The sequence below is a fragment of the Mixophyes fleayi genome, chromosome 3 (assembly GCF_038048845.1).
Source record: "Mixophyes fleayi isolate aMixFle1 chromosome 3, aMixFle1.hap1, whole genome shotgun sequence".
NCBI classification, from domain to species: domain Eukaryota; kingdom Metazoa; phylum Chordata; class Amphibia; order Anura; family Limnodynastidae; genus Mixophyes; species Mixophyes fleayi.
In genome coordinates this window covers 335,297,478-335,324,815 of record NC_134404.1, presented here as the reverse complement: position 1 = coordinate 335,324,815, position 27,338 = coordinate 335,297,478, and the positions used below count along the sequence as shown (strand labels likewise).

At 41.3% G+C, this 27,338-nt stretch overlaps 1 protein-coding gene across 1 annotated transcript; it reads right to left on the bottom strand.

Moving 5' to 3' along the window:
- Positions 1-1,391: 1,391 nt before the first annotated feature.
- DEGS1 (delta 4-desaturase, sphingolipid 1) lies at positions 1,392-14,355 on the bottom strand. Its single transcript, XM_075204321.1, has 3 exons — positions 14,052-14,355; positions 5,982-6,724; positions 1,392-5,036 (listed from the first exon to the last, which is right to left on the bottom strand). Exons 1-3 carry the CDS (start codon positions 14,131-14,133, stop codon positions 4,890-4,892), a joined length of 972 nt encoding a protein of 323 aa, XP_075060422.1. The 5' UTR covers positions 14,134-14,355; the 3' UTR covers positions 1,392-4,889.
- Positions 14,356-27,338: the final 12,983 nt, after the last annotated feature.

The window sequence follows — 27,338 nt, the reverse complement described above, 5'->3', positions numbered from 1 at the left end:
CACACATATACATACAGCAACAAGCCACTACATGCAGGCTTTACGTAGGTGGAAAGCCGTTTGATTGAACTTCATAGCAAAAAACTCTCCTCACTCCTCTAACATATCACTTTATCTCTAGTGGGCAGCGCTGACCCTCAGGAGAATGTTGCAATTACTAGTTCAACATTTTTTAGGGCTGGTTTCTGCTTTTAAAAGGAATGTGACCAGAAACTGTGCAACAATAATGTATCCAATGTGTGATGCTCTTTAAAGCTATAATGAGTCTTTTTTCCTGCATTTTTAAAACCACTTATAAAAGATGAAATAAAACAGTCTAGAGGCCGGGCTAATATTTATACAGCCGATGATCCGTATAAACTCACCAGAAGCACAGATAGGCCGTGACTTAACACATCACACCACAGAAATAGAGATGTACTCTCTGATAAGGAGTGCGTGCAGATATGTCATAACTTGTTTGATTCACATCTGTACCACAGCTTTTGAAGAAAAAAAATAAAATGATTATATATATATATATATATATATATTATATATATATAATATATATATATAATATATATATATAATATATATATGAGAAATCAATCCTACTCTGAAGTAGAAAATAGTGTTGTTTTACAGCCACAACACGTCTACCATATGCATTGCTCTGAGAAGTATCAAGCTACTCTTACATGGAGAATTAGACTAAACTGGTCCCACATCAGTCATCAAATCCAGTTGTCATTTTATCAGGATCAACCAGATTTGAGCAAGTGGATAATCCTGTTGGCCGATTACTGACCCACTTCCTGTACTAACTAGGACCGTGTCAGCTGATCACTTGGCCTCACCGCCAACAGACCCCATACATCCAATTTGGTCACCCATAGCTACGGCTAAATTAGATACAGATCTGGTCAATGTGCACTCAGGCCGAGTGGATGGGTATGTGCAACTTCATGCAAATGAGATTCATAGAATTGCATTAAGGGTGCGGATACAATGTAATATTCCTCCTGTGGTGCAGAATGTAGGTTTGCAGAAGGAACATCTCAACCCAAGAAGGGGACGCTAGGAAATCCAGATACAGAATAGGACACAAAGGTCACATCTACTCCCTTGTAACCACCAGGACATTGCATATTACAATTACTTTTGCATGTTACATGCCCATTTCCCATATATTTCAGATACAACAACCACCACTAGTTTGAACAGATACTATAGACTATTCTGGGCACAAAAATCGTTGCAGAGCTCATAATTTTCAGATATGTCTCTCTCCACTCCATTTCTTTCTTGAGGGTGCGGCAGTTTCCTAAATATATAATTATACATATATACTGCATACATTTGCAAAGGTCAAGAAGGAAAAAATAAAATAAACTCAGAAAAAAAAGATGTATAATTTAATAATTTTTTAATACTGACAAAGTTACAAAAGCAGCTTTAGGCTGTCCTAGGCCAGTGTGGTTGAAATAATAAGTTACCTAAAATAGTACGTTTAATGACAATGCCAAAAAGGTATTTCATGTAAAAGGCTTGTTCAAAAGGTAAACAAATTATTTTCACAGCTCCTTCACTGGTGAAAGGGATATTTCAGGTCCTTCTCAAAAGACAATGAAACATTCGTTACACAATGACATGAAAGTGAAATGTATCTGTGGATGTTAAACGGCTTCTATATAGGGACAGCACATATAATGTATAGATTAGTTACATAGAGGGTATAATGTCTTCAGAATGAGATCATAGAATAAAGTTAAACTAAGAAAACATCAGCAATACACAGAAAAAGCAAATAGGACCGGAAGAAGTCTTGCACGCAGTGACGATAGCCTTTTTGTAGGATGGACCAATGCACTAGGAACACCAATGACACTTTAAAGCAGCCGTTGTGTAGACTGAGCTAATGTTTAGTCTCCGTGTGGTTTCTGGTGAACGGATAGTCTGCATTCTCATGAATACTGGCCCCGCCCACAATATGGCTGCCCGCACAATGGACAGGGTAGTATTTTATTATAAGTGCATCTATATAAAGATTGTTTTACAAAATATACTAGCACGATTACCTAATTAAATAGGTTACTAATTCAACTGAAACAGAATAGTGGGCGACTGAGGCAGCGTCTGATGATTTATATTGTGGGTACAACGGCCCTTTGTATGAAACGTGTGTAGGAGACAGATCACATTGCTGTACAAAATGCAAACATTAAAACATGTGATGGGTGTGTCATACTTGATGTAGCTGCTCTCCTAAACTCAAACAAAAACAGCAGAAAGCGCAACAAACCTTAACATTAGCGAGCTATAAGGCGCGGGGAGAGGAAGTGTGCCCCGGAAGTTTTATACCCTAATGACCCCTTGCTCGTTTCATTCTTAGATGGGAATAGTCCTACTCGTGCCCATGTTCTATTGATATGGAATGTATTAACTGAATGACTTCAGTAACAGGATACAAAGTCATCAGCTGTGTAACACAATAACCAGAAAAAAAAAAATTGTGTAATATCAACTGAAGCATTATCTGGTAATAGGATGGTAAACGAAGAGTTGCTGTGTTGGCTTCGGACCTACATGGTACAAGGAGGAGGGTGGGGAGTTAATTCTGCTTAACATGCAAAGATCTGGAGTCAGCAGTCAGCTGTGACAAAGGTCACAGTCTGCTAAAGGTTAATGTCTCCCTACAGCATTGTGTGTCATATGCTGCACACTACAGATGTAAGGGACCAGACAGCCTTAGAATTAACCTCTAAAACTAGTGCACATTGCATTACATGGGTGCACGTAACTACAGTACGAGCCTGCTAACAAGCTGGGGTCTTACTATAGAACTCATTACACAGACTAATTTAGTATAATATGGATCGACCAACCCCCTTCTAGACCACAGCCAGGTATTGCTGAGGTCACACCTTGTCCTATACATCACACAAGGCCGATCCTGCAGGGCACAGAGATTCCACATCTAAACATAAGGGACACATTAGGAGCAGGGCGGACACTTTCTAGTGGTCCATAGTTAGAGTTATTGATTAGATAGTCACAGTCTCACAACTCCTCCTGACAAAACTAAGTTGCAATAACAGGTAGTCCCAGAAGTGGCAGCCAAAGTGCTAAATCGATGATTTACATACAAATTTCAGTTTATGAGCCCTAGAACTTCATGGGAGCGCAGACAAGTTCAGGACCTCTTTGGCTCAGGTAACTAAGGGGGAGGAATTCATTCTCCCCCACAATTTTTTTTTTTTAATTTTACAGTCTTCTTTAATTAAGCCTTTGTAAATTCAGTTTTAATGGCCCACAGTGGCTCAGGTTGCTGCTGCTTGGAGGGCTTTATCAGTTGTCCGTATAAAAACCAGGACTATAGAGCACAGCAGAGATTGTGGGAACCTCCTCGGTTTCTTTAGGGACTGAATGTTCAGTTTTCGGTTGAATTACTGAAGTCATTATTTCAAGTGCTAGAAACACAAATTTTCTCTTTCAAACTGCACTGCCACCCAAGATCATATTTTACTAGCATCTCCACTTAGCCAGAGCCCCTGATAAACCGCTGCACAGAGCAGCTCCATGGCACCAGCTTGGGTAAGGGGACATAATGGCAAAGTATTTTCCTAGGCTTTAATGCAGTTTAAAGGGCTCGTTCACACCTATATGAGCTTTTCATTCTCCAACAACTAAGAAGCGCATTAAATATGTTGAATGGTTCATTACAGGCTGATTCCCACAAGTGCATGATAAAATTTGAATACTGCATTTACAACTTTAGCACTACACATGATATCGCATGCTACCAGTACATGGGATTGCATTATCAAAAGTGCAATGCATAAAATACAAAAAAAAGTGGACAGTGTGTTAACAAATCACTAAAGTGCATGTTAGTTTTCCTGTATCTTCCTAGAATATAAGTATGAACATCGCCCTGCACTTTGAAAGCAGAGTACTTGAAGGAGAGTTGGTTTTGGGGTCAAAGTCCCAGACAATCCAGAGTGCTTATCTCAGGATTACCTGACCAAGCAGGCAGCTCCCACTTCATTTAGCTTCATTGCTAACTTGATTCTGTCCTTCCAGAGTATATTATAGGTTGTAAGGGAAAGGGTTAGTGCAGTGACAGCCCTCAGGTTAGTCTATGTGTTCGTATTAAGTCACCCAGTGCCCCAAAGTGAACATTAAGTTCATACAGGTGTGCACAGTGCTCCCGCTGTATATATACACACAACCGATAAGATTAATACACCACAACAGACACAGTACATGCCACGTGGAGTTTTTATGGCCACAAGACTGATTATTTTTATGGTGCTCACTTCATCCTGCACTTGACAGATAAGATTATCTGTGTTTAGCAAACAGTGTTCCAGCATGTGAAAAGAGAAAGTCCCCGTCAGTGGGTATATAGGATTAATAGAGATGTGTTGTCTGCCCAGAGTGAAAGTAATAAGAACTGGGTGGTCGGGTGACAGTAGCATGTGATTAATTGTACGTCTTTACCGGAAACACAGCCAGGAAACAAGCTCCAATCATGAGCAGCCACTGTGTACATCCGACTACACACTCATGAGGATGCAGCCTATCATTTCACTAGGAACGTGCGCCCGTAACCTAACGTATTCTTAGTAAAGCCATAGGCTGCAGTCTCACAAATGGTTGGTTTAGTCCACAATACGGCTAACGCCACTGTGTGTACGCCTTTGGTATGTTTTAACCCATTGGCAACCAAACAAAACAGAGTCCCTCTGGCATCGCTTAAGAGAGGAACGTGGAGTGTAAAAGCAGATGCCCAGAAACCATAGAGGTCAAATTTTAGCGTGTTTGCCATAGATCGTTCATATTCTATAAATAGGAAGCATGGGAGCCCCCAAGCGCCAACCTAAAAATACTAGAAGTCCCAGAATTTAATCCAACTTTATTTCTCCTTTCAGTTGCCTCTTCACACGGGAGTATGGGCTTAGCGTATCGTCCATTATAAAGTCGTACAACACCTTCACCCAGGAGTTGTACTGGGGCAGGGGGTCATAGTATTCCGCTGCGATCTTCCGCACCTGCAGGAAACAAGAAGGACTCTGTAAGACTAGTTGGACAGAAATTCAGCTTCTACAAAGAACACAGGCATATAAAGGAGGGAATGCTGCTACATACAAAGGCTTGGCTGTGAAATAGGTTAGATTCACAGCATAATTATAGCAAAGCTGTGTTTGCAAAATGTACAGTATCTTTTGGACAAGACTCCACTGCACATATACAATGGAATGATGCAAAAAAAATAAAAAAATATATAATTATAAATAAAATGGTCTCTCTCCCTGCCCGGAAACCAGGCTATTCATTAAATACATGATTCATGCAGTCGGAATTATTATTATTATTATTATTAATATTTATTTATAAGGCGCTACAAGGCATCCGCAGCGCCGTACAGAGACAAACAAAATCACAATACAATGGGAGACAGCACAGTACAGTAAACACAGCAACTCAGTACGCTCAATGCACAGCTAGAGAGGGCGGGGAAGGGGGAGGGAGGATCCGAAAATGACGGGGCCCAAGAAGGGGGGCGTGGAAGACAGGGAGACCCCCAGGGGGGAGGAGGGAGCGAAAGTGGATGTGGGGTGGAGGACCTTTGAGGAGGAGGGCTAAGTAGCTGGAGAGCAGAGTTAGAAGTGGTGGAAACAGGAGGAGAGATGGCCCTGCTCAGAGGAGCGTACAATCTAAGGGAATGTGCCTTATACTGGCAGCAACTGATTGGATGCAACTGCATGACCTGAATGAAGAGTAGTTTCAAGGAGAAGGGAATGAAAGGAGAATATTCAATAATAAGTAAATGTTTTTTGACCTATATCAAGAAGATATGAGTCTATTGTTTAACATGTATCGCATCAAGCAAAGCTAATTGCCAAAAGGTTACATTTGCAGTAATCAAGCTACATTGAGTAAAGCCTTGGCCAGACACCAGTTAAGACTAGACAAATTAATTAACAAGTTCTTACCAGCGGCAGGTTCTTTCCAGGAACACTCGGGAAGTCGTGATGCTCATTGTGGTAGCCGACATTAAACGTTAGGTAGTTTAATGGCCCATAGTAGGAATAAGTCTCGTGCCCCTTTAGGAACATGTAATGTTCAGCAATAAAGTGCCCCGAAATTGGATGAAGTCCAAGGCCAAGTATAGACCCCACCAACATGTAAACCATAGTTTTCACACCGAAGAAATAATAAATCACAGCGTCGAAGGAAAACTGTACGACCAGGTTAATTATTTCCAGTTGGGAGATGGGCTTAGGGTTAATACACAGGGGTCGAATGGTATAGAAGAGAGGCTGAAGCACGATCCACACAAGCTTCCTCACAGGAGTACAGAAAAACCAGCCCTCGAAATTGGTGGGAATGTCCACATCAATGCCGTCCCCACCAAGGTAGCGATGATGGTCCATGTGGTACCTCTTGAAGGAGATAGAGTAAGGAAGGCCGATAGGCAGGTTGGCAAACATTCCAAAACAGCGGTTCCACATGGCTTTGTTGTTTCCGAAAGCACAGTTGTGAGAAATCTCATGGATGCCCAGGGTCATCGAGTGGCTGATGCAGCTTCCGAACACATATGTCCAAAACATGAGCCACTTCCAATCTAGGTCCTTCACCAGGTAAAACGCTACCAGCTGAGTAAGGACCATCAATGAAATGATCCATATTAGGTTATAATCCGGTTTCATTAGCCTCTTTATCTCGGGATATTTAGCTAGAAGGGGGGAATCAAAAACAAGACAAAATTATTAGAAAAGTCTTGGTGATTGGTTGTTTTTGTTATAAAAACAGCTAAAAAGTGACAATTAATTCATTAGTTTTAACCCTAAATGCCAGTGTATGTGCTTAAAATAACCAATGATCTCAAACTCATTGTTATCTATCAGTTGTCAATCAGCACTGCTGGAAAATGCAGAGATAATGTCAGAGAACTGAAAGCCATGACAAGGTGAAAAATATAAATAAAAATCATGTATAAGCACTGCTGGAGTTATGCAAGTGGTGGAAATGCGTGGTTAGCACTTCTGCCTCACAGCACTGGGGTCATGAGTTCAATTTCCGACCATGGCCTTATCTGTGAGTTTGTATGTTCTCCCTGCGTTTGTGTGGGTTTCCTCTGTGTACTCCGCTTCCTCTCACAACAAAAACTAGTAGGTTAATTGCCTACTGACAAAATGAACACTAGTTTGAGTGTGTTAGGGAATTTAGATTGTAAGCTCCAATGGGACAGGGACTGATGTGAGTGAGTTCTATATAAATAAATGGTAATTATCATCATAATGTTGTTTTAGGAGTCCATACCAGAGATTATCCCAGCTATATAACGTATGCTAGCACACCTCTTACATGAAGACAAGTAAAGACAAACAACAGTGTTCTAAAAATGGAGGATGCTGGGACAAAGAGATCCTGTTATTGTGCAGAGAACCATAGCTCCTCTTCTCCACACAGATATTAAATAGGAGGGAAGCATAGAGTAATGTTTACTGCCAGCAAACACTCCATTACTGCAATCCTCTTATCACATACAGCTAATAGATTATGAAATTGCTGATGGAGACTTCTGAGAACAATGACATATGAACCTTTTTACATTTCTCCTAATAAACTAAGTAACAGAGGGGGGGGGGGGAAGACTCACTCACCTAGTAGAACTGTGTATACATTTACTAGGCCAAAGCTAAAGCATCTTCCACCTTCAGATAACATAAATAACTTGCAATCCTACAGCTTTTTTTTTTTTATTTAAATCCAGTATTTTTATTGGGAGTTTTTCAGGATACAAACATACCAAGCAACAAAAAAAAAAAAAGAAAGAAAAACAATCGCATATACATCAGAATTAAATGACGCAGTTTACAAAACTTCAATAAAGCATAATAACAGTATATGTGCTATACTTATTAGGATCATACATCGTGAATGCTCATACATAGGTATGTTACACATGCAGGGTTCACCATATGGACGCAGATATTTATTATAAGAACTGCGGGAGCCATACATTTAAGTATTCGGAACATCTGGACTAGAAAGTGGAGACTCTAACCATCTGTACCATATACTCAAATTTCTTCATAGCCTGTCTGCTAGTATAGACAAATCTCTTGTGCCTTATGGTGGTATTGACCAGTGCCTTCCAATTTTTAACCGTGGGACACGGCGGGGCCAACCACAGCCTCGCTATACAGACCTTAGCCAACATCAATAACTGTGAAATGTACATTTTTGTCAGTTTATTAACTTTACCCTTCAAACGGAGCCTAAAGAGACAAGTGGCCGGTGAACGAAGAGGCACTTCAATTCCAGTAATCTGAATACATCTCCTGATCCTTTGCCAGAAGATTTGTATACATGGGCACTCCCATAGAAGGTGCCAAAAATTAGCATTGACCAAATTGCATTTCGGACAGTTAGGGGTAATATCCGGACGAAATTTTACCAGTCTAATAGGGGTAAAGTAAGCCATGTGTAGGATAAACACCTGTATTTGTTGAAATTTTAATGATGAAGTATAACCTTTAATACTGTCTGTAACCATTCCCCACTCCTTGTCTGATAAAGGGTCAACATCTATTTCCCACTGATTCCTCAAACCATTCAAATCTAATCCTACAGCTTTTAATAAATATCTTTATATCAGGCAGGTTCATTTACAGATTCTGCTATGCTGTGCTCAGCTTTGGCTACAACGGCTTCCAGAGCACAGTTTTCAGATTTACAGCAGGCCAAGGAAGAGACATGGTTGAACTGCACAGATGTAAACCACAAAATAAAGCAATGCACCTCGTAAAAAGTGACAGGAAGGCATGCACAGAAGGTAGAAAACATCCTTAAGGGCAATGCTTGGCAAAAAGCTAGACCAAGTACCTTTAGATAAATAGTACCCATATAATAAGGGATTATATTAAAAACAGCATCATGTACACAGTGGATTAGATGATAATAGTCGACATTTATTTAAGGAAACTTCCTCCAGGCAGCACAGCCAAAGAATAGGTGGTATTGCCTAAGCAACCAGACACTAACTTTAATGTTTAAATTGTGCTGGAAAAATGACAAGTGGGGAATTCAATTCAGCACGAGTTCCCATGAGAGCCTCGCTAGTTCTGCAGCTGCGCTGGGTATTACAGTACCTAAAAACCATCCTTGATTTTTGCTTGCACCTGAGTTGCGAGTGAAAAACTAAGTGAGATTTTAGATAACGAACGTCCTGCTGAGATGCATCGCGCTGAATTGAGTTCCCCCCCCATAGAATATGTTGCTATGAGAAGCACCTTCTTTAGAACAGAAGTATTTGTAGTAGTTTTCAGAAATGCTCCTGTGATTGGACAGGCCCAACACGATTTATAAGTGAATATTTATTAAGGTCTATATATTTCACACTAATCCCACATCATGTTTCCAATACTTGCAAAGGAAAAAGCAGCGTGACCAATCACATCACTATTCTTGTGCGAGACACGCGTGTGCTAGTTCCATATTATGTCACCCTCACTGCAAGGCCGGGTTTGGCCGGTGTGAAGAGGGAACATTACAAGTCATAGTAAAGAAAAACACCTTTTTAGAGAGGAGACTTTACTTAACTCATCGTAAGGGTACGTCCCATTTATACTACCGTATATACCCTAAGAGTATGTCCACCAGGAAATGTCAGACAAGATGTCAGCAGAGACAAGATGCACTGGGTTTAGTGAGACTTTTCCACCAACTTATTTTCATTCGCCTTTTGCTCTCCAGACCGGGAGCATACAAATGATGGAACGGATTTACAAGAAAGCGGAGTTAAGCCAAGGAATACTGGTGTTTTTTTTTCTGTAAAACACTGTCTATGAGGTAGCATCACAAAACAACAAGCATTAGTGTTTTGTACACATCCAACCTGACCGCATAAATTCATAGCTCACTTTATCAAACACTTGTGCCAATGTAGTAATGTGATCCTGAAATTCCAACTGCAATTCTGTTCAACCTGTACTACCACCTACTGTAAACTTTTACCCTGGAATGGATGTTTGAAGAATGCATTACTTATACCCCATTCATACTGCACCAAAATCCCGGGTTTTTGCCGGGGCGAGCTCAAACGACCCGGGTCTTGGTGCAGTATGAATGGTACAAGTCAAAAATCCCGGGTCTAAAAACCTGGGTCTTCAACCCGGGATTTATCGAGGGGTAATTCCCAGGTCGGACCCGGGTTGCCTGCACTATGAATGGTGCAACCCGGGTTTTTTAACCCGGGTGGCACAGAAAACAAGCTGATTGGCTGTCTTCCTGTCTCTGGAGGATGATGTCATCGGTGGGAGCCCGTGGAAGAAAAAAAAAAAAAAAACCAGTCACCTTTCAATGACATCACCATTTTTCACCCAATGAAAACTGCTCTGGTGAGGACTCCCACAAATTGCCAGGGCACAGACTTGTGCAGTATGAATGGGGTCAACCCGGGAAATTCCCGGGTCCGAGGTGCAGTATGAATGGTGTTTCTGAGCTGGGACGCTCCGAGCCCCGGCAAAAACCCGGCTTGAAAAACCCGGGATATTGCCGGGGCGGCAGTATGAGTGATCACCATCCAATCACATTTTATACCATGCCCAATCACAGTACCCTAGATTGAGAGGATCTTTATTGGAATTGTGTGATCTTTAACAAACACAATCAGCAATATCAGCAGCTAGCCAGATGTAACAAACCTTGCATTAATCACTCTGGGTGGGCTCAGGCTTTCTAGGTGTAGGACACAATCCATTAATGAGCAATACCACAAAGTATTTAGTTTGCAGCATAATGAAAAGTGAAAAGCCACGTGAGACGCAATCGTACAGGGGCCAACAGGATCACTGCCCAGTGTAGCCACAGACACTGTGCAAAGCTTTTTATATCCAAAACAACCATCAACTATAATGGGTTATAATGTGAATTATGCACAATTTTGATCAGTGTCAGAGGTATATGCTCTACTTCTAAGGACTTTTACCAAGTATGCTTATAAAATGACAACTGTAGTCATGAAAAACATCTGCACTCACAGATAGTTTATGTATCACGTAGATAGCAGTTCTAATTATAAAAACAGAGGCATAAATGTTTTGCACAGTAATTGTTTTTGAATGAGCCACCGCTCAGCACTTGCTTTTCCTCATCTATTAACATTAAAGTTTGGCACGACCAAGTATTACGGAGCTAAAACAACAATAAGCAGCTGTAGCAACTACCGCCTCTAGTCTTCATTTAACAGCCCTGTCACTTTGGCTACCTAGTTGTATACTCCCTCAGAACAGGTCTCCCGTTTCACTTTCAGCAAAGAACATGGTTAAGTCTAATCTGCACACCTTTAGGCCTTTCTGTGGTATTTTCACCCATCTGTTCAGAAAATGAGTGTAGGACTCTAGTGAGCCACAAACATGAAATGCTAAATATTGCTGCTTGTCAAGGGATTATTTTATTTGTCTACAAAAAGATGGGGAGGACATCTTTGGAGTGACTGTTTATATCTGCTCTATGCTTCCCATTTGGTTTCCAGGCATTCTGCAAAAGCTACAGGCTTGTCAGTCATGTTTCCATTCTTTGACAACCCATGTTCATAATACATGCAGTTTTAATCTGAATGCTTCATAACCATGATGGAAAATTCTTGTCTTCTCCAAATTAAATGTAAAAACCACATTCATAGGAGGAAAAAAAAACAACAGACTCTGTATTGTGTAGAGAAAGTATATTATACAGGAAGAAACGAGAAAAAATCCTGCCTGAACAAAGGGGCAGGACGAAAATTACATAATAAAAAGACTAAGTGTTTGTACACAGGCATTCATAAAATACTAGACACAGGCAAAACCTTATACGTTGCTCTTCCTGAAACCGAACATCGACTAAAGCGTGTCAAGGCCTCCCTGCAAGGGGCTGTGCACTTAATGAGTGTTCCCATAGACCTCCAACAAAGCAATGACACTTGTCAAAAAGTGGGTGTATAGTCGTTTTTGGAATATGAGTGTCAAGGTGCAGTTAATAAGTTAACGAGCATTACATGATTAAAATGAATGCCCATGTAGCTCAAAGGTAAAAGCAAAAATGTTCAGCTGCTGTCTATTTACAAGTGGAGATAAGGGAGGCTCCAAAGGGTTTCGTGAGAAAACAATTCTGACACTTTCAAACTAAGTCAACTAGTGTATAAGGAGGGATTGGGGGAAGTGGGTGTCATAGATGGGTCTTAAAATGAAATATTATGCAAGAGTAGGAAGACTTCAGTTCTGTGAGAGATGTCAGTGAAAGATTTTTTTGCAAACTGAAAAGGGAATCAGACACGGTGCAGATTGCTCTAAACACAGACAGAAGAATGAGGGCGCACATCGACAGGTAATCAAGGTGAATAAAGAAAGGTAAATCTAACATAAGCAATAAAAAAGGAATACAACTAAAGTTAGCAGCTTATTGGGACTGTTCCTACCAACTGTGAAAGTTATTAGACAATCTTACACAAGTCGTGGTAAAGCAAGAATGTACACATACTGGAGAGGACTTGTTGAAAGTCACACGTCTTAAGGACAAAGATTCTATGCAAGGAAGTCAGTTTTTCCAAGCTTCAACTACTCTGCCTGAAGCAAGACATTCTAAACGATCCTAGTTCATACAGTCAACCATTAAATAAAGTTATAACAAGGAGAAACAGCACAACAAGGACAGAAGATACCATATGGAACATCATTCATTATTTTAGCAGGATCTCCATTTAGCAAAATCTGATATAAAGGGGAATGTACAGACATCACAGCAGGTTTCAACAAGACATTGCACAGACACGTTCACGTTGCTCTACACTCGGGTGTGTGCATTATAGCTGTGTTAGATCATCTCTGTCCTGATATTAACACTACAGCTTTTCATTCGGTCATCTCCATCGATATTATCTGTAATGTAACGGGTGGAACCACCAGACACTATTATTCAGCCTTTGAGTATATATACATTACTTCTAAGTATCCTCTACACACCAACAAACACATGCAATAAAAATACCAAGTGACAGCAAGTCAGGATGAGAGATCCATCTAGAATGTATCGTATGTAGATCACTATCATACCAGGATCAATACATCCATTGCATACCTAAAGCTAGGTACACACTACACTGTTTTCGTCCAATAATCGGCTCAAACAGCCGACATATGACCGCTCGTTCAAAAGTCGGTTCAGTGTGTGCAGTGACACAATGGTCGAAAGTCTGCCCAAATGGACGATTGTCGCCTCATTTGGTTGGTCGTACCGTTTAATATTTTCGTTCCAATCTAGTTTCCACTGTGTAGTGTGTATAAACTTCCGGCCGATCCACAACAGTGAGTACGAAATTACAGTCATTGCTCACGACAACATGGCTGTAAAAAGTCACTAAAGGGACGTCCGATCTTCCCTTTATCGTCCTAAACAAGACTAGTGTGTATCCAGTCCATGGACCAAGCGATCGGAACATCGATCGCATGTAAAATCGCTCGGCATAAAAAGTTGGTGGAAATTTCTGTAGTCTGTACCCAGCTTAACTAACAGATGAGTGAAAGTAATTATGGTTTATCAAACTCATTAACATAATTAATGAAATGTGTAGTAAATTGAATTATACTATAACAAAAAAAAAATATTACACAGTATATATATATATATATATATATATATATATATATATATATATATATATATACACACACACAAAAATATTTGTGTAAAGTGACACATAGGGGAAGACTGCTATGAGTTGGTCAACTTAATGTATGTATTGCAAAATGTGGAACTACAAAGTAGCTAAAATAGCATTAATGATTACTTTGCTGGGGGAATAATATATATATATATATATATATATATATATATATATATATATATATATATATATATATATATATATATATATATATATATATATATCTATATATCCCCCTCCCCCTGGGGCTGCACACCGTTGGAGAGCCACATAACGGGCCCCCTGTTGCACATCACATGACCTATCACGTGTAACACCGGGATGCACAGTAACATGAAGCTCTCTCACTCACCCAGGATCTCCTTCCTGCGGTCGGCGTGCGGCTGGTCGGTGTACACCCAGTCAAAGTCCTCTCGGGCCACCTTATTCCCCATCGCTGCGCTGTACAGTGAGCCGCGGACGCTGCGCACTCCCGCTATACCGGGCCGGAATACAGGCGGACACGCCCACGCCGGCAGACAAGGTAAAGAAGGCCGACAGTAAGCCACACCCACACACGACGTGTAGGGTGGAGTACGCCCCGCCCACGTGTAGCGATTTTTTTGTGGCAATTCGCAGCGTTAAGAAAGCCACGCCCACCTCCTCTGGGAGAAAAGGGTGGGGGGAGGGACCGAGCGCGAGACGTGACGGGCGTGGTAGAGGGTCCCCCTCGCCCACCACGCCGTGTCGTGATTGGCCGAACTTACTCAGGGATCACCCCGATTGGCGTGTAAGGAGTGCGATACTTCAACGGGGGACGCTGCTGTTGTTGGCCACGCCTCTTTACCATAAATGGGTAAAATGAAAAAGACAGTCGCGAGACGGGCGGGAATTAACGGTACAGGGTGCGCGCGATGTGTGAGGGGGATGTCTCTGTGTTACACATAATAGTGTGTGTGTGTATATATATATAATTTTCCCTTACATGGGTGATGTATATAGTTATGTCTGTCTTCCCCATGGGGTGCATGTGTGTACTCTCTCTCACAACATTAAAACCACTGGCAAGTGTAGTGAAAAACATCAATTATATCATTACAATGGCGCCTGTCAAGTTGTTTGATATATTAGGCAGTCAGTTCTTGAAGTTGATGTGTTGGGAGCAGGCAAAATGGGCAAGCGTAAGGCAGGGCTGTAACTAGGGCTGTGCGATAGAGGTGACCGCCCAGGGCGCAACTCTGAAGGGCGGAGCAATTGAGGAATATTTTAGGTTCATTTGGTTAAAATTGAGGGATAGGGGGGCGGCATTTGTCTTTCTCGCCCCAGGCGCTAGAATTCTAAGTTAGGGCTCTGGTAAGGATCTGGGCGACTTTGACAAGGGTCAAAGTGTGATATCTAGATGACTGGGTCAGAGCATCTCCAAAAATGGCAGATCTGGTGGAGTGTTGCCGGTATGCAGTGGTTAGTATCTACCAAAGTGCTCGAAGGAAGGACAAATGGTGAGCTGGCGACAGGGTCATGGGCACCAAAGGCTCATTGCTTTGTGTGGGGACTGAAGGCTAGACTGTCTGGTCCAATCCCAGAGAAGATATACTGTAGCACAAATTGCTGAAACAGTTAATGTTGGCTATGATAGAAAGGTGTCAGAACACACAATACATCTCAGCTTGAAGCAGACAGGGATGCAGTGTGCCCATGCTGACCCCTGTCCACCGCCATAAGCGCCAGAACTGGACCATGGTGCAATGGAAGAAGGTGAACTGGTTTGATAAATCACATTTTCTTTTACATTACGTGACAGCCAGGTGTGTGTGCATCGTTTACCTGGGGAAGTGATGGCACCAGGATGCACTATGGAAAGAAGACAGTGTGATGTTCTAGGCAATGTGCTGCAGGGACACCTTGGGTCTTAGCATTCAAGTGGATGTTACCTTTGTACGTGCCAACTACCTAAACATTGTTGCAGACCAACTACAACCTTTCATGCAATGTTATTGATTGGCCTCTTTCAGCAGGATAATGCGCCCTGACACACTGCAAAAAATGTTCAGGAATGATTTAATGAACATGACAAAGGGTTCAAGGTATTGACTTGGCCTCCAAAATTCCCCAGATCTCAATCCGATTGAGCACCTGTCGGATGTGTTGGAAGAACAAGTCCGAGCTATGCAGGCCCTACTTCAATATTTACAGGACTTAAAGGATGTGCTGCTAATGTCTTGGTGCCAGATACCACAGGACACCTTCATAGGTCTTGTAGAGTCCATGCCTCGACAGGTCAAAGCTGTTTTGGCAGCATGACTGGGAATTACACAATATTAGGCAGGTGGTTTTAATGTTGTGGCTCATCGGTGTATATCCTAAGTATAAGATTTTGATCCGCTCTTCTCATGATCTGTGCTTAATCATGCCTCATGGGCACTGTTAGTCACCCGATTAGCAGGTAGAACATGATTGTATTCAAGTCACCATTCACCTCACTTCACCATGGGTAGGTCTTGCAGACATACCTCCAAAAAATCCTAATGTTATTTTCTATGTTGATGGTTTTTAATTTCTATATGAAAATTGTGCTCTTGTATCTGGGAATGCTCTCTATTCACAGCACAAAGTAATTATATTAGCATTTTTTGCTAAACTGGGTAGCATTGCTTGAATCCCAGTGTATAGATACCTTTAATAAAAATGGAAATGATACAGAACGGCATTGGCACATGAAATGGTTATTGCTTGGGACAGATGTTACAGGTTGATTGCTTGCCGTACTGATTTCTATGGGTCTTTTTGGTGGTGGGGTAGATTCAGGTACTCGGGAGATGTGTCTATGGCTGGATAATGATTTTGGTCTCTCAATGTCAAAATGTCAACTTGCAGCTCTATTTCCATGTTCTTCTGCACAGATAATAACTTTTTGTTTCAATGTGGCTTTGTAGTGCAATCTTTTTGACAACATTTTGATTGCAGTAATGGATTCAAATGAATGAAATACAGCTTCACTATAATGAAATAATGATTGAGGCAGCACAGTGGCCTAGTGGTTAGCACGTCTGCCTCACAGCACTGGGGTCATTAGTTCGATTCCCGACCATGGCCTTATCTGTGTGGAGTTTGTATGTTCTCCCTGTGTTTGCGTGGGTTTCCTCCGGGTGCTCCGGTTTCCTCCCACACTCCAAAAACATACTGGTAGGTTAATTGGCTGCAATAAAAAAAATAAAAAAAAAATTGACCCTAGTCTCTCCTTCTCTATCTGTCTGTCTGTGTGTGTGAATGTGTGTCTATAGTAGGGAATTTAGACTGTAAGCTCCAATGGGGCAGGGACTGATGTGAATGAGTTCTCTGTACAGCGCTGCGGAATTAGTGGCGCTATATAAATAAATGATGATGATGATGATGATGATAATGGCGGCTCCACATTTGCAAAGAACGCCACTGTATTCAGAGGACGGGGTGAAGCAACAACGGCCACATTTCTGCCTGCTATTCTAAGACGCACCCGTGATTCTAAAACACACCCGCTTTTATATATATATATATATATATATATATATATATATATATATATATATATATATATATTCTCTTGTGATCATTGGAGCTTCATTGGTCATGCACCAGACTCTTGTAATCTCAGAAAAGGACACGGCTGTGGCCACATAACTCTAAATGAGGCTCTGTGTGTATAAAATAAGTAAATATATTCTGCCAGTAATAAAAATGACCACCAATTATTCAGACTGGAGGGTATGCATAAGAAAAAAAATCATGTTGTGCCAGCATGATGAAACGAGAGGCAGTGCTGGATTCTTATGTGTCTTTCACAAGTCCTGGCCTGTGCTGCTTGACAATTCCTCAGCCATAAATACACCCCTGACGGCTTCCTTAACAAAGAAACAGGAAAAAGCCAGAGTATTTCATATAATACATTTGTATATGTTATCCAAGTGTGTTTCTCTGTTCCTGCTGCTAGATAAAAATAAATAACACAACCAACTACGAAAAGAAAGAAGCTGGTCCAATCAGATAATGCCTGAAATGTAAATTCATAAGAAATAATGGCCATAGAGTTTGTCATTTATACGTCACTTGAATTTTGTCCACAGTATCAAGTCGCCTTTTAGTACAGGGAGAAGAAGGGGTTAATGTTTTGACAGTTATACAAGGGATACCATTATTTTGATTTTACCTATTTGTTCTACAATTGTACTCCAAGGTCTTTAAATGAGATTAGATTTATCTAGTGTTTGTAGTGTATACTGAAGAGTATGATACACCCAGAATGTACTGGTTTAAACACATTATTTTCATCCATTTAACTCTAAGATTTTGGTAAATAAGACAGAGGTGATTTCCTGATAGTTCTGATTTGTACAGGTTTTAGACATGTAGACGCTTCACTTTTTCCTGTTGAAAATAAAAATGATCTGTTAGCTGCAGAAAAAATATATCGGTTTACTTGATAGCTCTAAATAAACATTTTTCTGCACAGATCAACTTATTTATCTACACATTTAAATGTTTTATAAAATACCTGTCGGCCAGGGCTGCCAAGAAGAATTTCGGGCTCCCGTACAGCAACATGGAGCCCCTTTTATTGCCGCCAAGTGGTGTGTGGCCACGCCAGTTTGGTGGCTCTTGCCACAAACCAGGCAGGCCCCAACTCTGGGTACCCCTGCTGTCGCCTACATACAGTGGAGGTAGCCATTGGTCAAAGTAAATATACCCTCAGTACACTTTTGTTTTTAAAGGAAAGGACCAGCACAAAGAGTTCTGCAACAAGTTTTAATTATACTGTATACAAAAAAATTCTGACCCTTTATCATTATTAAATGCCCTGTTAGTATGTAAACAACAGCCACTCTCTCTGAATCTCTATGTTGGTGCTTTTGCTAGGCTTCTGCTTGATCGTGGCTTAAAAAATAAATACTAGAACATTAATTAAACAAAGTGCCAATGTTAAGATTATAGCAATGTATAATTCTAATATTTAAATATATTTGATTGTCAACACCATAGTAGTCAACATTTTTAAATAATTTCCATGGACACTTTGCTGAGTTGATGCATCAAGATCTTTCTGCAATAAACTGCCCTATATTCACAATCTTCATGTTCAAATCCCGTAACCTTTTTCCCATCACCAAAACCTGGCTTTCCTCCTTTAATGCAACAACAGCTCTCTCCTATAGGGATCTCACCGTTTCCAACACTCCCAGAAGCAGACAAGGGAGCTGAGTGGGCTTTCTATTCGCTCCCTGTGGCACCTTTACAAAGTAATTCCCCTGAGTCCTCTAATTCTCCTCTTTTGAGGTCTTATCTGGTTCTTATCTGCTGTCAAATTCTATATTTCAGTCACCTATAAAGTACTAAAGCAGCTTTTCTGTAACTGCATCCCAAGCGTTCTTTCCTCGCGCTCTCTCCTTGACACTCCCCAATCGAGTTTCCGCTCCCTTCTCTCCACGGAATCTGCCCTCAATAAAGTCACCAACAGTTTCTGCTAGGTCCAAGAATTAATTCTATAAAGCACTATAGACTCCTAGGCGCTAAAATAAGTAGGATACAGATGCTTCTATCCGTATAGTTGTTAGATTATAATTGGTTGCCGCTCCCCAATGAAGAGGACATGCCACCTCCCATTTTAAACACACTACTCTAGAAACTCTAGGGCGCTAGAAACTATTAAATATTTAATTTTAAAAGTTTCTGGCGCCCCTAATTGTTTAGTGTAGTGCTAAGAATTACTTCTCCATGCTCATCTTCCTGGACCTCTCTGCCTCTTTCAACATGGTTGATCACCCTCTCCTCCTGAACTGCATTCTATTGGCCTTAAGGTACTGCTCTTCTGGTTCACTTTCTACCTCTCCAATCACTTCTATATTTCTACCTCCTGCTTCTCCTCACCAGCTACTTATCGAGTCTCACAAGGGCTCTGTCCAACACTCTTCTCGCTGTACACCTCCTCCCCCGGTGTAATACTCAATTCCTTCACTCTCCAGTGAAGAGCCCATCATCTTCCTAACTTCTAGATTCTCCAACCCCCCCCCCCACTCATCTCTCTCACATAGGCAACACAGCACTCTCCTCTGTTCCTCTGCTACCCGCACCCTTGACTCTACCTTCTCCTTCACCCCTCTACATCCCAAGAATGTTGATTCCACCTTTGAAACATCCCATTCTTAACTTTGACATTACCAAAACTTCCATCCACTCTCTCATCTCCTGTGTACTGCAATCTCCTCTTCTCTGGCCTCCCTTTCACCCATCTTTCCCCACTGCAGTTCATCCTCAATGCCACAGCAAGATTGATTTTCTTGTCTAGCAGCTTAATTTCTGCTACCCGCTCTGCCAGTCTCTATACTGGTTTCTGGTTCCCCACAGAATTCAGGTCAAACTCCTCTCCTCCAATGTCACTCCCACCCACCTGCTCTGCTATGCCTAAGACCAGCTCGACTCCCTACTGATAACGACATCCCACTCCCTCCCCAAAATGTTTTCCATGCCGCACTACACCTATGGAATCCATTTTCATGCCCAATAGGACTCCACCAGATGTACTTAAAAAACCCAAATGTTCATCAAAGCCAACTAGTCCCCCAACTAACTCCAATTTGGTGGTTCAGCCTGCCTCTACCCATATTCATACTCTGTCTCACCCCCCCCCCCCACTTGTCTCAGCCTCACCCCTCTTCATTAGATTGTAAGTCCTGATGACCAGAGCCATCTCTCCTGTCTACTTATCTGTTCCCACCTCATCCACCTGTGCTTCCTTGTCAATACCTCTTGTATTCTCTATATGACACTTGTTTGTTATATACTTCTTGAATATTCTATATATTGCCTGTTTGTCCTCAAGATCTTTGTACGATTTCTCCACTATACGGTGATGCAGAAGTTTGTAGCACGATTTAAATAAATGATAATAATGTACCATCCTGAACAGGGTAATTATATGGACTACAAATTAGGAGAAACCAAATGTATATTTTTATAATAGAAAGAAAAGTATCAGGAAAGACTGAAGTTTATTTAAATGTATTGAACACCACCATAGCGTTAAACGGTGACTGCAGACAGTTTTACATGCTAAAGTGACACTAACAGACACAGGAGCCGTTCAGTGGCCAAGGCCTTCACAATTTATACTGCGATTAGGTGGAGAAACAAGTCACATGCTGCTTCCATGCAGCCAACAATCCCAAGTCATAATTGGCTCAGCTCACGGAAAACAATGGAAAAACAGCTGACGCTGCTCACAGAGTCTCTGTAACCCTCAGAGGAACACAGAGGAAAGAAGATGTGGTCAGAGCATCCGCAGAACTCCAGAGAAAATAAACAAGAGCGAAAAGAGGAAGAAAGACCACTAATAGGGACAGAAGAAAATAAAGTGTAAAAGGGGTTCTGAGGGACAATCAATGTGAATCTAAATACTGGAGGAGCATGGAAAATGGAGCTCAAAGTAACAGGCAGAGAGATTCAAGAGACACCAAAAATGAAGAGCAAAGTAGAGGTAAGACAGAGGAACCGATAAGAGGGACCAAAGTAGCAGGATTAGGGAAGTGAAGAGCATATGATATGGGTAAGGAAGGGCTACTAAAAAGAACACAGGAATGGTATTAGTAAGGGGAGGGTAGAAACCTTCCAGAAACATCAGAAAAAAGGGATGAGAAACAGAGTAGAGGACAGAGTTGTAGAAAGAAAGTACATTAACAGTAGTTAGGGAAAAGAGACGTAGTGCCAAAAAAACAGTAAATAAAAAAAAAGGTCAATTGGCTGCAATCAAAATTGACCCTCGTCTGTCTGTGTATATTAGGGAATTTAGACTGTAAGCTCTATTGGGGCAGGGACAGATGTGAGTGAGTTTTCTGTACAGCGCTGCGGAACTAGTGGCACTATATAAATAAATGATGATAAGGAATAAAACTAAAACGGTTTATGATCTGTGAACCTAATTTATTCAAGGGAGAGATGGCCACCTAGCAACAGCTGGAGGGATTGCAAGCCTCCCAAAGAATTGAATTGCATACATTATTACAGACACCACCTCCTTTATGGTGTTGTCATGTGATCAGGCTCGAGCACCTAACGAGACCAGCACTGGTATAGTAGAGGATACCAAAGTTTTGATGGCCAAACTTGGGATACCAAAACCAGCTGTCTGAACTGGTATTTTAGTACTTTCTATAATATCCTCGCCAAAATCGATGGAGGTGAAAAGACGTATGAATACAAATGTTCTGTCCTTGTGAAGGACAACACATCTATTTTCCAACCACCATCCAGAAACGAGAGACAAATTTCCTGCTCATGGCCAGTGTAAAAGCAAAGAAATCTCTGTCTCTCTGACCAAATTTCTGTTTAATGTTTTGGAAAAGCTTTTGTCTCAGTGCAATTACACTTGGGGGTATATTTACTAAACTGCAGGTTTGAAAAAGTCATGTTGCTTACAGCAACAAATCAGATTCTAGCTGTCATTTTGTAGAATGCACTAAATAAATGAAAACTAGAATCCGATTGATTACATCTCTACTTTTTCAAAATCGCAGTTTAGTAAATATACCCCCTACTATTAGCAATGGGGAATGAGAACTAGTCTGGCCTTCCAATTGGGAGGGAGTGCTGAACAACAGGATAAGTCCTGGTGCGGTCGGCTGTAGAAACACAATTAATACTTTTTGAGCTACTTTTTGGAAATTTGAGTTCTAAAACAGTTGTTCAAGTCCCCTTCATTATGACCTGCTTCATCCCAAATTGGGAACTAATGTAGCTCAGCTCAGAAGGACAATCTATCCAGCCCCTTTAATCATGGTCAGTAGCATACGCTATGCTATTTAAGAAAATCGGTATCTCCTGCGCTGTGAACGCAATGCATATTCTTCTTCAGGTACAGGGGAATACAAGCATAATGGAGTGGATTTCTCAAACTTGGACAACCTATTTAAGCTTTCCAAATGGCTTAATTTAACTTAATTAAAAGGAAACATACTGCTCTGCGTCAGTTTCATGGTTCTTTCACTTCTGTAATCAAGTGGACAAAATATCCTGTTAAGGATTATACCTGGGTATTGGATCATTGTATGTTCTCCTCGTGTTGCGTGGGTTTCCTCCCACACTCCAAAAAAAAAAAACAACATACCAGTAGGTTAATTGGCTGCTATCAAATTGACCCGTCTGTGTATGTGTTAGGGAATTTAGACGAAGCTCCAACGGGGCAGGGACTGATGTGAGTTCTCTGAACAGTGCCGCTGAATTAGTGGCACTATATAAATAAATGATGATTGCTGACAATGTTTTTATATACTTGTGCTAAAATCATGGGGACACATGATTCTCTAATCCCAGACACAGTATAGTTATATAATAATTATAGGTGAGCATTGTCACCTCCTGAGTAACCTTGATTAACCCTTATATACGGTTTATTACTAAATATTGATTGCAGCTTCTTCAAGCGTCAACATAATTATAACAAACCTTATTCCATCATCTGGGACTAGTTGTTTAAGGAAATAAAGGACTCCACCTTGCCTGGGGATCTTCTACTAAGTCTCACTGAATCTTCTCACATTTTCCAATCTGGATTTATTTTTGTGCTACACGTTTGAAATAAGCACTTAAACATCTGTTACCTGCACACAATGAGAGCCGCCATTCTGTGGGCTGGATCAACATTCACAAAAATGCCGTCTATCAGTTCAATAGAAACTATTCACATGACCAAGGCATGAGGTATGTGCCTATTAACCCATTAGTTCCTAGTGGAATGATAGGCCTCATGAATATGCTGGATCAGCAAATAAAATTGCTGCCCCCACCAGGTGTAGTTGAAAGTCCTTATTTAAGTGCATATTTCATGTGTGTAGCACATGAATGAATCCATATAGGAAGAGGTCACAAGATTCCAGTTGCATATATTGACACAAGTACACAGCCTTGTGTTAGCCTTCTGTTCCTAGTATACAGCCATTCAGGTTTGTTTTTCTTACACTATTCACCCATCATGTTTAATTTTTATTTATTCATTTTCTTTTACTCTCCTTGGTGGCAAACTTGCTCTATTTACTAACACTTAATGATTCCAAGGACATTATACCTTCCCATCTGTATCCTCCTTTACTACAGGGTGATGAGCTTCGGCCTATGAGCATGGTGGAGTATGTTGAGGTGCCCTATCTAGATCTCAGCACTAATCATGGTGTGCAGGGGGAATCACTAAATAATAGCACTCCCCTGGGCACCAAGACGATTAGTCCTATATTTACAGGATGATATGTATGAGGATACTGGTGTTGCTCTGCTCAGCCCTACATGTTGCCCCTGGCCCTTCCAGTACCTCAATGTGTTAAAATAAATTTTATAAATAATAAATCAATGGGTGAAAAAAAAGCACATTTTTATATCTATAAAACACACAGCATATAAAAGAATATAAAATATGAGGCAAGAGCAGAGGGCTCACCACACTGCAAACTACACACTCCTGTATCTCAACGGTGTCTTTATCTCGGTCACTGCGATGAGCAATCCTGGCTGCTGATCCATGCTCTTCACTCTACTACCCACATGGTAGGGACTGATTTCAATGTCCTCCAGCTTTCGGCAGGTCCACTAAGAAAGCACAGCCTGCTAATGCTTCGATGTAGACATAGGCTCAACATGGGTTAGACTAGTTGGGGAACATACTACTTAAAGGATTGGGTGTTGGTGTGTTTAGTGGAAAAATAGTGGCTAGGCAAAAGTGTTTAAATGTAAATCTAAGGCTGAGCAGGATTTACATTATTATTTAAACTCCCACTCTTATTATGTACTAGCAGAGGTTGATTTTCTCATGAAAACAAGAGAAAGTCATAGCTTAGCTAGTAGATCACAGAATCTCACTTTTCCTAACAACCAAAAGATCAAGTATGTGTTGATTGGATACAGATCCACCTATTTGGCCACAAAACAACAGTTTTGCTACATGAAGACTTCATGCTGGCACTCTTATCCTCATCATGTGATTTTATGTATGACCCTCATAGGACCAAGGGGACACTTGTCCGGCTGTATCCTTAGAATACTTTTATTATATAAAACAACTAATATATGTGTACATGCCATAATCATATAATGTCTAGACCGGCGGTTCCCAAACTGTGCGCCGCGGCTCCCTGGGGTGCTGTGGCGCTGGCACAGGGGTGCCGCGATCGCCCTAGAAAAACAAATAAACAAAAACAAAGCAAAAAAAAAAAACAACTTACCCATCGTCCAGCGCCGGATCCTCCTCCTCACTGACTGCCGGGCGTGACATCATCATGTCCGACAGCCTCAGTGAGGAGCAGCAGCAGAGAAGACGTCAGGGAAGAAGGTAAGTAAAGGAAGTGAAGGGGGGCACTGAGAGACACGCTGAAGGGGACAGAGAGACACTGAAGGGAGACACAGAGAGGCTGAAGGGGACAGAGAGACACTGAAGGGGGACACAGAGAGGCTGAAGGGGGACATAGAGAGGCTGAAGGGGGACACAGAGAGGCTGAAGGGGACAGAGAGACGCTGAAGGAGGGGGACATAGAGAGACGCTAAAGGGGGGTCAGAGTGTGAGCTGATGAAGAGGGACGGGACACAGAGTATGAGATGGCGAAGAGGGGGACACAGGGTGTGAGATGGCGTAGAGGGGGACACAGGGTGTGAGATGGCGTAGAGGGGGACACAGGGTGTGAGATGGCGTAGAGGGGGACACAGGGTGTGAGATGGCGAAGAGGGGGACACAGGGTGTGAGATGGCGTAGAGGGGGACACAGGGTGTGAGATGGCGAAGGGGATACAGAGTGATATGATAAAGGGGCACAATGTGATGGTGAAGGGGTCTAAATACATCTTACGTCATTTTGACCCAACTACTTAAACAACGGGACTACCCGGTAATTATTTTTGCTTAGGGGTGCCTTAAAAAAATTATGGTGACCCTAAGGGTGCCTCAAGCTGAGAAAGTTTGGGAACCACTGGTCTAGACTATTGTAACACACTCCAGTAAAAGTACATGACGGCAGAAACAGTACATTTAAACCACTCCTTTACTTAAAATTAACTCAAAACAGGAAGAAAGGATTGGGGGCTACCTTTATTTCCTAATATCAGAGAATTAAATATTGATTTTTATGTAAAATGTTTTATACCAGTCCATCAATGCGTCAACAATAGGGAAATGCACCCGAATAGCTTGAAAGACGTCCTACTGAAAGTAGGTCAGGTCAGCTTATTCCAATGGGGGTGTAACAAACTGTTTTGTGCTACTAATAGGGTTCTGTGGAAACCTAAAATGATTGACAAATGTGCTTTCTCCATCAAGTTCATTGTGATATCTCTCCATGCAAAGTGAAGTCTTATTGTTGCACCACAGCACCAGGTTAAAGTTTGACCAGGTTCCAAACTGTGCAGTTTGTATGTTCTGACCCTGTCTGCATGGATTTCTTTCCACAGTCCAAAAATAAACAAGTGGGTTAATTGGCTTTGGCTGGAATTGACCCTATCGTTTGTAAGATATACAATTTATACTTCAATTGAGCAGGAACTGATTAAAAACCGCTGTTTAATATGTTGGTGCTATATAAATAGAAGTTAATAGCGAGCAAATATTTGATCTTGTCACGATCAATACCATCTTGTTACTTAAACTGTGTGCTTTATGTTTGATGGCTCTTCAGGTCCCTTATTACACTGAAAATCAACTAGTTTCCTAAAAATCACTTCAAACTAAAACAAGTAGGCGAGAGATGCAGAGCAGCTCGTTGTCCGGCTGAGCACATTAGCACGTATTACGGAAAGAAATCTCCGTTCATTTTTCCTCGCACCTCTTTGGGGAGTGAGGGGGAAAATGAGGGGAGATATTTTAGCCTGAAAATCATGGCGATTTGTCTCCGCCATCGTTTCTGGACACACAACGCGTTGAATTGTATTCTCCCCTTCAGAATAAGTTTTTCATTCTTTAATATATTCCAGCACAAGTATTTATGGAAAATAAAAGGACAATATGATTATCACCATCTTATTGGAATTATAAAGGATATGTTTGAAGAAACAACTGGAACATAAACTCTTACTCATGTCTTGTGCTGTATGAAAATGAAAAGCATGTTTGTGTAAATACACATTTAAGTGACTTACAATCTTGTACTGCGTTGATCTCACGTGGTTATTAACAGCCAACTTACCCCGGGCCAATCCGGCATTGTTCTCAAAGCATAGGCTGTGACTCCCAATATGGAAGGTAAAACCAATAGAACCTGCTGATGGATTACATGCAGTGAAGAGATCACACAAGGGCTTAGCTTGCGGTATGCAACCGATTTTCTTGAGACCTTCCTTTAGCACATTTCACTGCAACTTCTGGCAGTCCTGATTGTGATGACACAGATGCAATTTACGTGAATTGTCCTGCAGTAAATGGAGGAGGACGTTGGTTTGATAAAACTCTTGATTGATCCAAATTAGTTGGTCACTTTGGCCTCACAGATGGATTAATGTCAAAACAATCTCAAATCTATTATTACTGAGGAACTTTTACTTTTGGGAATGTAATCATATCAAGTAAAATTTTAAAATCATCATAGGGGGTGAATCCAAGCCACGGGCCCTGCCTCAGGATTGTCACTGTTTTTTCAGGAATTCATTGGCTGCATTTTCAGGATTAG

Bases quoted from the DNA above. Each gene is read 5' to 3' on its own strand.
- DEGS1 (XM_075204321.1), bottom strand. From the start codon at position 14,133: ATGGGGAATAAGGTGGCCCGAGAGGACTTTGACTGGGTGTACACCGAC. The intron at 6,725-14,051 runs GTGAGTGAGAGA...CCCCCCTTCTAG, and splicing joins CCGCAGGAAGGAGATCCTGG to CTAAATATCCCGAGATAAAG. The intron at 5,037-5,981 runs GTAAGAACTTGT...TGTTTCCTGCAG, and splicing joins CTGGAAAGAACCTGCCGCTG to GTGCGGAAGATCGCAGCGGA.